This window comes from Anabrus simplex, chromosome 13 (genome assembly GCF_040414725.1).
Source record: "Anabrus simplex isolate iqAnaSimp1 chromosome 13, ASM4041472v1, whole genome shotgun sequence".
Taxonomy (NCBI): domain Eukaryota; kingdom Metazoa; phylum Arthropoda; class Insecta; order Orthoptera; family Tettigoniidae; genus Anabrus; species Anabrus simplex.
The window spans coordinates 19,243,245-19,256,681 of NC_090277.1; the positions used below are offsets into that span (position 1 = coordinate 19,243,245).

The window sequence follows — 13,437 nt, forward strand, 5'->3', positions numbered from 1 at the left end:
GTTATATATAATTAGTTACTGTTCGCACAGAAAGCAAGAATACGCAGGATATTGTGGAGGAACATATGGCTTCATTTAGAGTGGAGAGAGAGAGAGAATATTAATTGGGTGCGGACAAGTTAAAATGCCGTGTTAATGAAATGAGTCGGGGCGTGAGATAAGGTAGCAGACCGGGTCGGCGTGTTGTGTATTAGAGGGAGCCTGGCAGCTGTGGTAGGGTCTTACAAGTAAAAAATATTACAGTCATTCGTAAGATAATTCTGTTTTGTGGAACATAGGACAGCACATTTAAATTAAAGAATAATAGATACACTTTGTGACAGTTCATTGTGGCGAGTATAATGATAGGTCACTGTAATGATGCCATACTGAGGGTCGGAGTTCGATGCCCGGCCGAGTCAGTGAATAATGATTTTCCCTGTGACTATATGATTGAATTATGTTGTGTTTGTTCATGTTATATGTTCTTCAGTGTGTGAGCAATGCAAATTCTGGTTTGCAGTTGGAATATTTCTTGCGATGTTGAATTCAGTTCACGTTGGTTGTTTGTATTTGTGACAATGAGGTTCTATCCCATTGTTTGTCGAATCAGTGTAGGTTAAGGTGTATTACTGTTGTAGTGTAGGTTTCTTGCTACAGGGTAGGCATATGTTTGTGTATGATAAAACAGCTAATTAAGCATATGCGGGATATTTATAATTTTAAATGAATCGGTGAATTAATTTAATTTATTTATGTCAGGGTTACTTTCGATTTCGCGCGTGCGTTCCATATTATCAGCATTTATATGAGTGGAGGATGGTATTGAGAAAGAATAAGTAAAATAGTTTCGGACTCAAATAATAATAGGGATTATTTTATATAAAAATTTGAGATGAATAATTAAATGATATATCAAAATTTGGGTTAAATTACCAGATCTTACAAACGTAATTGGATAAATTTATGATTTTAGAGGTAACAATTATAATGACATGATAACCACGAAATTAGTGAATCATAATGAATTTAATTAATTAAAATGATGAGTTCATGAATTACACGGCGGATGTTGTGCTTAATGAATTTACATAGCCTCATACATTTCAGAATGGAGGGTTGTAATCAAGTAAATAATTTGATAATTAGTAATTGTAATTACAAGGTTTATAATATGGTGATGAAGTAAATTTGAAGGTATGGAGAGTAAATACGAATTTGTTTATTCAAAGAATGAATGGAAGAAGTTTGGTTGTATATTAACATTTCAAAGGTCACTCTGACGAATTAACGAAGGTTATGATGGTAAATTGTTATAATATTTTTTTATTATTGGAAAATTTGAAAGATGGTGATAACCAACTATGAGTGGAATGGAATTGAATTAAAATTGGAGGTACTGGAGTAGAGTTGGTAAATAAGATGAAAGGTAATAGTAATCGAAATTGAATAATGTGTTTGGAAGAAGATTTGAATTTATGAGTCATGATGTTGATACTTTTAGTCGGAGTTAACAAAGGTTATAAACAATATTTGGTCCGAAGAGTTATTGATTTGTATAGAGGTATTTGCTTTGCCAAAGTTTATTCTTTCAATAAATTTGTATTCGTAAAGGTTCTCATTCAGATTTTTATTTAATTATTTTATTTTCTTCTCTTTTATCCTTCCTGCATAATTAATTTAAGGTTAGTTTATAATATTCGAAGATGTCTCTGTGGGTAGTACCCAGTCAGCGACCCTGTGATGTCTCAAGCCGGTGCCACATTTCAAAGGCTGGAAGGGTAAAGGGTTGAGTATAGAGATTAATTTAATAGATTACATTAGTTAGGAAATGTCCAGTAAAATCTGCAACAATTGACATAGTAAATAGGAACGGTGAAACTAAGAGAAATTGTTGTAACAATTTTCAAAATTCATATATACTTGTTATATTATACCATTGTACCCTAGTCCAAGGATCAATAAATGTTTGGCACCGCTGAAGAAACATGTACATGTACGGTAATAAAATAAAATAAAATATATAAGTATTGACAAGGCGGTGAAAATATTTTACAGAATTTGTGTAGGGGGCAACGCATCCACCTGTCACCCGGCGGCTCCGGGTTAGATTCCCGGCCAGATCAGGGGTTTTTAATTGTAAATGCAGTAGCGTAGCCAGGATCGGCCAATGGGGGGGGTTGCAGTTACAAAATTAAGATATAACATAATGAAAGTGCTTGTGCTTGTGCGTGTCTGGTACGCGCATGCATGACTGTCATAAGGATACTGATACAAGAGTGAATTACTGTATGTGATATTCAGATTGCAATACACTACAAAATTCTTACTTTAAAATACAGAACAAGAACAATATGATCGAGGTCAGCAGTTTTATCTCAAACGGTATGTTCAGTTTACAATCTAAAATCTAATTTTCGAGGCTTCCTAGAAAATACATCTGTTGGTTTTACAACTATGTCTCTGTGAATGTTCAAGGGAGCCAACCCGTTGAGTCGACTTTCACTTGTGGTATTTCTGAGGTAGGTTTTAAGGCGTCTTAATGTTGAAAATTATCTCTCACTGGCTGCAGTGGTGACAGGTAGGGTGGCAAACACTCTCAACAAGCAGTAGATTGCAGGGAGTTTATCTTGATCACATAAAAGAAGTTTATTGTTTACTGTCAGTTTCTATTTATTTTCTTTTTGTGAAAGTTCAATGGGGGGGTTCTAACCCCCAGTAACCCCCCCCTGGCTACGCCCCTGTGTAAATGATTAATATCCCTGGCTTGGGGACTGGGTATTTGTGCCGTCCTTAACATTCCTTTCCTCACGTTCAACATTCTACACTTCCGCAATTCCAATTACACGCAGGTTCATAACATATGGTGCAAGTAGGGGCAAAATATCTCTATAGGTCAACACCCCGAACATATAGCATTTAAAAAATGAATTAAAATAAAAATAACAGGAAGAGGTAGTAATAAATACGGAATGAAAGTTGATAGCATGTTTATTCCATGGAATTACACAGACATAATACGGCAAGTAACAATATGGAGACTTTGTACAATTCTGGCCGAGGTTCGCTCTGTTCGACACAAAACACTAAATGCTAACTAGCTTTCCCAATAAAGAAGTGTGTAGTATAAATCTTACCTTGTACACTCTGGATTGAAAATACTCTACTATTTATGTTTTTTTCCTTCTTTTGTTTTCAAATTTCTATATTATTTTCATTTTGCATGTGCACATCATTTCTTTCTATACAGTTTGTCAATCACATACAGTCCTCAAAAAGGGAAAAGAAAGTCTACATAAACATAATTAGGTTCACATACAAAAACTTCTTTGTATTTGTGCTCTATCAACTTCAGTTTTAACCAATGTGCAAAAGAAGTTTCTTTTCTCAATTGTGCCAAAACGGAAGACATTCTGCACTTTCTTTTACATTCCTTTCTTTAACACAATAAAGAAATCATTATATTATAATACAATATAAAGCTTTCCTCTGTTCTAGATATAGCAAGAATTAAAATTATATCATGTTTTAAAACCTCTTTCAATAACCTAGGAAGAAATTTGAGTGAAAAGAGTGTTAAGTGAATAGTGTTTACTTTATATGAGACGTCCATGAGGGGTAATGGATTAGAAATTGAGCAGAAGAAATACTGGTCATGTCTTTGGTTGTTCAATGCCACTGAGAAAATTAAAAAGAAATTTAAGTGCCAATTCTGATCAACTTTAATTTCTAAGACTTCTTTCATTACCCGAAAAGTTCAGCAAAGTTCAGCAGATATTTGTAATCAAGAAGAATATAAATTTTTATCATCACTCTACTTTGTAATCTTTGTAAAATGTACATGAAGGAAGCAAGATCTTTCTTAGTATTATGCAAATACTGAAAATGACATTCTTTCCTCAAATCAACAGCCATTCCAAATTTTGAAACCGACTGTTTCTGTTTTAACAGAATATATTTTGTAGGACTGCAAATATAAATTTTAAATTAAAAGAAAGAGAACTCAGTAAAAACTGGCTATTTTTAGCCATTTGATGAGTGATTACTGGTGGCAGCAAGGATAACTACTCACTATGAACACAGTGAACTGCTGTCAAATGGAACTGTAGTTCCTGCAAAATGAGCACAAAGATTATAGATAATATTTCCAAAAGAACCATTAGGCTGTAGGTAGAAGTGAAAAGAGAGAGAGAGAGAGAGAGAGAGAGAGAGAGAGAGAGAGAGAGAGAGAGAGAAAGTCAAATTTTAACAGCTTGTCTGAAGAAGAGAGACCTCGAAGATTTTTCTAAAACCTTTGCGTGCTTAACTTTCCTCGAAGTATGGAGAGAAATTTTTTAAAAAAATTTAAAAAAATAAAAAAACTTAGAATGAGGGTGAGGCAGCTACTGAGCTAACCAATACAGTAGATGAAGATACTGAACACCGAGGGCTTACTATAGCGTATGTCTGCGTGAGGTTGTATGTTCAAATAGCATAATATGTGATTTCTACTCTACATTCCCAGCCTGCTAATGATCACTGATAGTGTTCAGGCAGATCAGACATGTAACACTCAATTATGGCAAATTATAAAGCAGTACAGCCAAGATTTGGGGGGAAAAAAAGGATACTTCAATCCAAGCTTCAACAGAGTTGTGCATGAAAGTTTGTGTCTTGTTCTAACACTCCTTCCAAGCCAGCTCACAAAGGAAAACTCAAGTCAGGAGAGAAGTAATGATGATGCTTGTTGTTCAAAGGGGCTTAACACAGCTAGGTCATCGGCCCCAGGAAAGAAGTAATCGAGCTGAAAGAGATCAAAGGATGCATCAGTATATATGAAGGCATCAGAAGCATTTATTTTCCCTACGAATTTCCAAACCAACTTCAAGCAGGAGAAAGCAGTTTTCAGGATCTGTGCAATGGAAGTGAAGAGGAAAACTGTCAGACAGCCAATATACAAAGACCTTTTCAAATGCTAGAGGTTATTCAAATGCATTGTTAACATTCACAATAATACAATGATACTATGAATTTTGTTTCAAATGGAAGAAAATGCAAACTGCCACAAGGATTGACCTCCTCCAAAAAGCCTGGAGTAGACAATATCAGCAACTCTGTCCATGTGCCCTTTCAGTGCCAGTGTTCTTTAATGCAAAAACGGCCAACAAGTGCGAGTAGAAGGCACTGTGAGTGCCAAGTGCGTGCTCTACCAGATAGGTCTGAGAAACACCCAGCATCACATCTGCATCTGCCCTGCAAGACAAGAAATAGTTAACGGAGCCATGAGGACAACCCACATCATCGTTATCCCACCAGGCTCAATGAAGAACTTCATCACTGATCCGACAATCAGGATGGAAACAACCAAATGAGGTTTGTACAGAGAAATGAGAGATATACCATGCTGTATTAAGACAAATGCAATATAATGTTAATTCAACTGGGGTAATGGGAACGACAAATAAGAAGTTCACCAAACTTCGAGCAAGACATACTCTCGTTGATGATGTGAGCCTATCTTCTTTGAAAGGTTCTTTGAGCACTCTTTAAATCATCTGTATAACTGATAGTTCTACTTCACTTCTCTTCATCACCATTCCAAAAATTTTATAAGCTCTCCAACTGGAGACAGCAGAATATGAGTATATTCTTTCTTAATTAACATTAGTCCATTTTAATACTTAAACCTTCTTACTTCCTTCATGCAAAGATGTCATGTCATTGAAACATATTTGTTTAAGGACTGAAACATGGTGAGAATCAGAAATTTAACAAATCAGATCAATGAGAATTGGCCATTATATTTCATAAACAACAAATGAAGCAATATTTTTCAGAGGAAAAAACAATAACTCCAACTTCCATTTTATATATTTGTATAGGGACAGAATATAAAACATTGTTGGAGCTTCATGTAATCTACAAGAACAATCTACGAACTAAAAATCTGTGTATCATACATCTAAAATCAAAGACCTCCCTCCATGAGTGTGGAGATCTCTCTTTTAAAAGATTTACTGATGAAGAATCACAAAGCAGACATTTTAATACAATATCATGTTATTTTCCCTAGAACTAGCCTATGTAACTCTAGAATATTAAACACATACATTTACATACACACGCATACAATCGCTCAGATATCTTTCATGCGCACAAGGAATTCTAGTTTTAGTTTTTATATATATATATATTCATTTATATTAATATTTTCTTAAGAGAGAGCTTTTGTGGAAAACCGACTTCAATTTGTCCCACAGAGGTATAAACACTAATAAACCGATATGTCCATTATTTCCCTTCGTCTACAACCACAGCAATCCTTTCTCCCCCACCAAACCTCACACTTGGAGGAGGGAGACTGCAGCCAGAGAGGGACGTAGGAATCACCAATGTGTGGGCCGTCAGACTGCCTTAACAAACATGAAGTTGGCTTTTGTTTGCCCAGAACATGAAAAATTACACAAATCAGTCTCAAGAAAATGTATTTTTATGTCATTACCAAACCATCCATCATCAACCTACTGATCAATCTACTAACTTGCAGACATTGGATGTATTATGTCTTTGCTACAGTTTACAAATGAAAATTGAAGGATACGTACCAAAATTTTAGTATAAAGTTAAATTCTAGAGAGTTTGCTGCAGTGTTCTGAGCAATACAACATTTTTCCGTTTGATGATTTCAAAGAAATTTAACAGAAATTGACAGAGATTTAGGACTCAAACTTGTCTGAAGACCCACAGCGATAGCAACAACATCTCTTTTTGAAACTGAACTCATTAACATGAAGTGAATTCCAGTTTTAATTTATAAATAACAATCACTTTGGATGATCTTCAATGATATGATAGAAACCATAGCTTGTGAATGACAACTTACACAAAACAAAAACCCTAAGATTAATTTTCAAGCCATGGTCCACACCAATTCAGTTTTTCTTCAGGGAAAAATTCTATAACTGCAATGTTTTCCGCGAGTTACCGATTGCTTGGCCAACACAGTGCGGACAGTAAAAGTGCTGAATCACTCAAACATTTCTCATCCTAAAAGTAAAGGCAAATCATCTTCCCATTTGAAAAAGGATGCTGTCCAACAGAAAATACCTCTTCCTTCAATCACGCATTTCCTGAGAACCTCAGTTTGCCCATTAAAACATGGGCAACATTATAATGTGGCCAAATTTAAACAAAATAATGTAGTAAATTTTCTTATGGCATTGAAATGACTAGCTTTGAGAGATCAGCTTACTGGGCTGCTTCTTCCCCCAAAGACCCGATAGTCCAAATTTAATTATTGTTACCATACAACAAATTACATCAGAAGAAAGTACGGGACATTTTCTCTGAAAGCTCCTGAAATTAACGTTCCTGCTAAGGATGATGTAGCAAAAGCAAGAGAAGTGGAGGATCAACAAAGGAATCCATTTTCAATTTTTAATTGGGTAATTAATTTTATGGATCAAAAATTAAGTTCCCAGAAGGAAACCATAATTTAATTATTTCAAAGCCAAAGGTGAGCAATTATACAAGTGGAGGCACATACAGTCATTGCACATAGGAGGCCTGCAGCGTACTAGTGTCCTGCAAAGGTGTGGCAGTCCAACGAATGAGCCCACTGCCACACTGGGAATTTCACAATTGAAAAGGCCCAAAGAGTTTGAATGATTTTGAATCTTATGGACATCGTAATGTTCCAAGAACAAAAATTTGGGAAAGTCTGTTACAGAAGAGTATTGACGATAGAAGCATGTAGGTAGAACAAATTGGATTGGCACAGAGAAATAACTTCATACAATCTACTTGCTAACCATGGATTGACCAGTAAGGAGTTCACCTCCAATGAGGGTTGATATTCTCCTGAAATGGTTTGAGCACATTCTGAGAATGGAACCGACAAGAACACCTAAGGCTTACTTTGAAAGATTATTGGAAAAATACCGTGAGGCAGACCTAGAGACAGAAAAAGATGTGGCTAGAGAAGTGGAGGAAGTTTGTCCATTCAATGCTGCAGTGGATGGAAAGAATAGGAGAGATTTGGAAGGACAGCTTTATGCAGTAAATATGAAGACTGGAAAAAGAGCAATAAAAACTGCATCCGGTATAAAGGAAATTCAAAATTATTTATCTAGTATGGTAGCAGTTGAAACATTAGGAAGATGTCTGTACATATCCAAGAAAAGTAAATATGGTACCAACATGCAACCAAGAACCCAATCAAAGAACTACATAGCATCAACCTAACGTGGCCAATTTCTTGTCTTGTAAACTAATGATTCACCACCAAAGCTGAGAATATCAACTGAAGTAGAAGTGTGAGTATTATTCAGATTTTACATTTTCTAAGGACATCGACACACAGCTCGAAGTTGTTCACAATACTCACGCCGCTACAGTATACTCCAGACGTTTACATTAAACCTCCAGGTAAGAGTGCTGCCAATAGTCCATTCTTATCTTCAAGGAATACCTGGTTAGGTATTTTTTTTGCTATTTGCTTCATGTCGCACCAACACAGATAGGTCTTATGGCGACGATGGGACAGGAACGGCATAGGAACGGGAAGGAAGCGGCCATGGCCTTAATTAAGGTACAGACCCAGCATTTGCTTGATGTGAAAATGGGAAACCATGGAAAACCATCTTCAGGGCTGCCGACAGTGGGATTCAAACCCACTACTTCCCGGATGCGAGCTCACAGCTAGGCGCCCCTAATTGCATGGCCAACTCGCCCGATGCTGGATAGAATTCAAAACTGTGCAATCCCCTCTATTAGCCTCAAATGCCTCCGACTGGTTTTTATTCATACGTGTTTTTACAATGACAGTTATCACTCCAACAAGATCTTCAAGAGTGTGCACTCCACTGCCTACATTGTCTGTTTATAACCATTACTCAAGACAAACCAGACTGCCCGACTCAGGAGCTCCCTGGACCGAGTTAACTCATAATAAAGTCTGTTACAATGTTACATGTCCGAACCCCTTCTAAAACACGTTCACATTTCACTTAAAATGGAACCAATGCAGAATTCATATAATTATGAAGGGATTTAAAATCGAAATGAGTATTCTATATCACTCAGCACAGGATTATGAAATAGGCAGAGTAGGCCCCACAACAGAACAAAATACCACCTACTTGATCTTGAAAAAAAAAAAAGAAGAAAACTGCAATTCATAAAAGAAAAGAATCAAGTCAAAAAATATCTATAGAGAAAATACTGAATTAATATAAATATGCTCATTAATAATTTGAAGAATAGACATGAATATCAGCTGTTAGTTGTAAAACATTTTGATGCAATCCAAATGGTCAGAAATGAGAAATTTTTATCAAGAATGTACAGATAATTTTTGTAAATGTTGAGACTTTATAGCTGTCCCACAGATCATGAACACTACCGGTGAACAAATATTTTCAAAGTTAAAATTGATGAAAAATTGTTGGTCATCAATCTTCAATGACACAAGAACAAGTGAACTTGATCGTCATTATGGCCACTTAATACGACGATTCCAAAAACAGGCTTCAAATTTATTCACAAAATCTTCCTTCAGTTGAAGGTTGCCACCAACACAATGATATTTATAATCCTGGCATACAATGATCATTTAATTGTTTACAGAAAGATTTTGCAACAAAAAGCTGGAAAGATAATATTTAAAATTTTATTGGTTTATTCAAATCCACACTTTTAAAGGTTTTAATAATATTCTGTAATAATGTTTAATAGGCCTAATTTTTCATAAATTTTGTAAAACACCAAATGTTAATTTGTTTAATAATAACTGTTCATGGGCTTTTTAATTTTTTTTTTAATTAAAAAACTTTGTAGGTAAAGTTAAATACATAGGAGAAAATTGCTGAAAGGGCCCCAAGATTTTAATTGCTTAGGGCTTTCAGCACTGCACAACACAACGATACAGAATTAATAATGGGGAGTTTAGTCACAATAGAAAGAAACTGCTTATGTAGATATTTATAAACCACCTCGGATAGGAAATTAGGGAAGTGGATAGGCTTCGTACGTCCATTTCCATTACTTCCACATGGAAGGTAATTGATTTAAATATCAAAATCACTTAATTTGTTTGTGGATTAAAAATTAAAAGAGGAAAATGTTTGTGTTCCTCAGAAAATGAACCACTATCATTGAAGATCATCTTGCATCATTCCAACATAATAATCTCAATTTATTGCTCCTGCCGAGTGTTCATGGCATCCCACCTTTACGATATACAGTATCACAATATCCCTCATCGAGAGGAAGTTATGAGATTCTCAAAACAAGATCAATTAACACAACACAAAAGACAGCTCTCTCCTACAAGGGAAGGGGGACATGTCTAGCCTAATTCAAGAGTCACCACGAGGAAAATGATTGGTGTTCTGAATCACTTGAAGAATGTTTTACCAGTGGCACCTGCAATCACTGTACAAACAACTCAGAATTTCATTTCCTGCTTCACTTGAATTGGTAGCACTGTAATCGCTAGCTAAAATAGCTGCAAGAATTATTTCTTCAGAATCTAAAATACAGTTTAGAAATTATTGTATTGCAAGCCTATTTTTGAAAATCACAGAAATTTAATGTAACAAAAATTTTACTTCTCAGGCAAGATATGAACCGCAATCTATTGTCTACGAGCAAATAAGTGCTCACAGCACCTTTCCTTGTGCAAAATAGCGTAATTGGAACAATGGCAGAAACAAGTACAGGGTCTTACTTCAGCACTCGTAAGGAGTATTGTTATTGTTACCCGCCAAAAGCAGTGCCGTCGTGCTATGAGGAGTCAGTGTTATGTGCATTTGGAGCGACGCTACACTTGAAACAATCACAAAAGTGCACCAGACTATCCATGAAGACAGTTAGTGCTTCCTCCTTTGTCAAAGTTTTGAAACGTCTACAGGAGGAAGCAACTAGCATGACTCACTCACGACAACGCACCTCTCCACTTGCTGTGTTGCCTCAACATCGTTTGGCCAAGAACAACATTGACCCTGGCGCCACATCCTTCTCATTCACCAGACTTCCTATTTTCAAAACTAAAATGGCAGCTTAAGGGCGGTGGAGAAAACGCTCTTCCTGGAATGGATCCAATGTGGCAGTGTCACTGGAAGCCATATCTAGCCTCAAAAGGGTGATGTTTAAGGCATACAACAAACTATTTATGAGATCAATCTACGAATTTAACGATCTGGTCTCGTAATATGTACTCCTGCTGTTTGAAAGAACAAAAGAGAAAAAAGGATTCCATTTCATACCTTCACAGAACATGATTCAGTGTCTCTTCATAATTGGGACCTCTCATGATTCAAAATGGTACATCTAATATCTTGTAACATAAGAGATACTACAAAGCAGGAGAAATGATACTCATCTAATTTAATTTCACAACTAGCAAATCTCTCATCCCAGTTCTTATATGCAAGAATATAGTTTTAAGCACAGCTTTTCTTCACAAATTGAAAGGTATCTAGGATCGTCTTTGAGTATGTAAATTAAAAATTTAAAAAGCAGGATTCAGTGGAAGAGAGGAGAACTGGAATATGCAAGTAGCAATTCGAAGATGAATATGTAAGGCCTAAAGAGAACTATTTGTGTTAATGAAATATAAACACAGTTGTGCATGTAGGTTTCACTTTATTTGAAGTTAAAATGACTTAAAATGCAGAATAAAGTACAAAAATATTGTCTGAGGTATTGCACACCATGATGCTATCATCAAACAACAGAATCAAAAGAGCTGGCGACACTCAATGACGACTCAAACTACGAGTTAAAAACTGACAGACACATAATGGAGACGAGACAACAGCCAGTAACATAATATCAAAATATTCTTCACACAGCTTCTCTTCTTTCAACAGTCTGCATTACCATGACTGAACTCTTCTCTTGCTTTCTCCAAGCAAAGCGAACACGATATTCTTCTCACGTACAGAAGAGCACATAATCTGATGTATGTGACAGTTAAAATCCACATCGCTATGTTGCAATGTAGAAGTATTTCCCCTCGAGTATTTAATTCACACATTCACAAGATAAAACGTCAAATAATGAAATGACGTCAACTCACGGACGAGTCATTACTAGACATCAGTGCTACCAACTCAATTACAATAAGAAATAGAAATCTATCGCTCCTTAGTAACACAAAAAATTCTGTCAAATGCCTATAATGATTTCATAAAGAGAATGACTGCTTCTTTCCACCGACGGTGCCCAAAGTGGCATGGTCCTATTTAAACTAGCTAGCTGCCAGGGTCCTCCGCCTGCGGGGAGAACATTGACGACATGATTTCAGATCTTTCTTGTGTTAGTAACGCTGTTTCGCGTGATAAATGGGATGTGTGAGGCAAGGTGTATGAAGTGAAGTGTTTGTCATGTCTCTTGGTTTGCGATGATGAGATGAGGCTGCGATCCGCTCCAGAATCTTCAGTACGGGGCGAAACGATTGTAGCCACTCCTATACACTGCCGTCTGAAACATCATTTCATCCACTATTAATCCGAATATGACTCCACAATAAAAAATTGAATTTTGCATCCTAAGTGTGATAACATGAAGGTCATAGGATAGAACAGAAAGAGAAACAGAAACCGGTCACTCGAATCTGATCTAAAGTCCATATACGGAATATGTGAAGTAGTAGTTCCGCAGCTCCGGCGTAACAGTGGAAATAAAACAGGTTTTATACTGAAAATCAAAAGCTGAATCTTAGTATTTTTAAACAACGGTAACCTGCAAGACTAACTGGGAGCTGTCATGCATGACCATACTTCACTATTCTGTGGACAGACTTACATACAGAAGTTGTCACAATGAAATGACATTAGATTGAGCTACTCACTCCATAGCCAGCCACGGGACCTATGCTGTGACCCAAGTACGGATCGGCATACTCACGGCCATACCTGTGAACAAGCATACACAATGTTAACGTGAGGCACGGCAAGGCAGACAACATTTACAATCTATTTCAACTTCCCTAATCAGCTTCCAAAGAACACAGCAAACCCGAAAGAGTTTTACAACAGTCTAGTTTCACTCAGCTGATCTTACGAAGATATTCTTGTGAACTTTAACTTTTGAACTAGTATTTCCAACCTAGTTATACATGTTTTGTGAATTTTCATTATTTGGAGGAAAGTGAAGAACCAGTCGTAGTGATAAGGTACAACAAATTCATTTTTAATTATATGAGAACCCATGTCTCAACTGCAGGACTAAATTCCCTTCCTAGTAAACAAATTTTGTAGCCTTCATACAATGGAAACGAAACTATTGTTTAAAAATCACAGGATTCTTAAATTCTCTACCAATGCTGAACATTAATTTGATATGATAACTTTCAAGAGCTGCAGTAAAATAATCAACATTTACGGGATTTATTCTTTCAATTCATAATCCTCATCACGGAATCATTTGAGCTCTGGTATTCCATCAAAGCACCGACTAGTGTCAAGGCTTACT

General features: G+C 36.2%; 1 protein-coding gene across 15 annotated transcripts in view; it reads right to left on the reverse strand.

The window, feature by feature from the left end:
- Positions 1–8,096: 8,096 nt before the first annotated feature.
- The window catches only part of Rbfox1 (RNA-binding Fox protein 1), a 526,123-nt gene continuing 520,782 nt past the window's right edge, over positions 8,097–13,437 (reverse strand). For all 15 annotated transcript variants that reach the window (XM_067157334.2, XM_067157332.2, XM_067157336.2 and 12 more), the window contains 2 exons: positions 12,815–12,878; positions 8,097–12,444 (listed from right to left, as the gene is read on the reverse strand). In XM_067157334.2, coding sequence (XP_067013435.1) covers positions 12,400–12,444; positions 12,815–12,878 — 109 coding nt within the window. In that variant the 3' untranslated portion in view covers positions 8,097–12,399. The remainder of the gene's footprint in view (positions 12,445–12,814; positions 12,879–13,437) is intronic.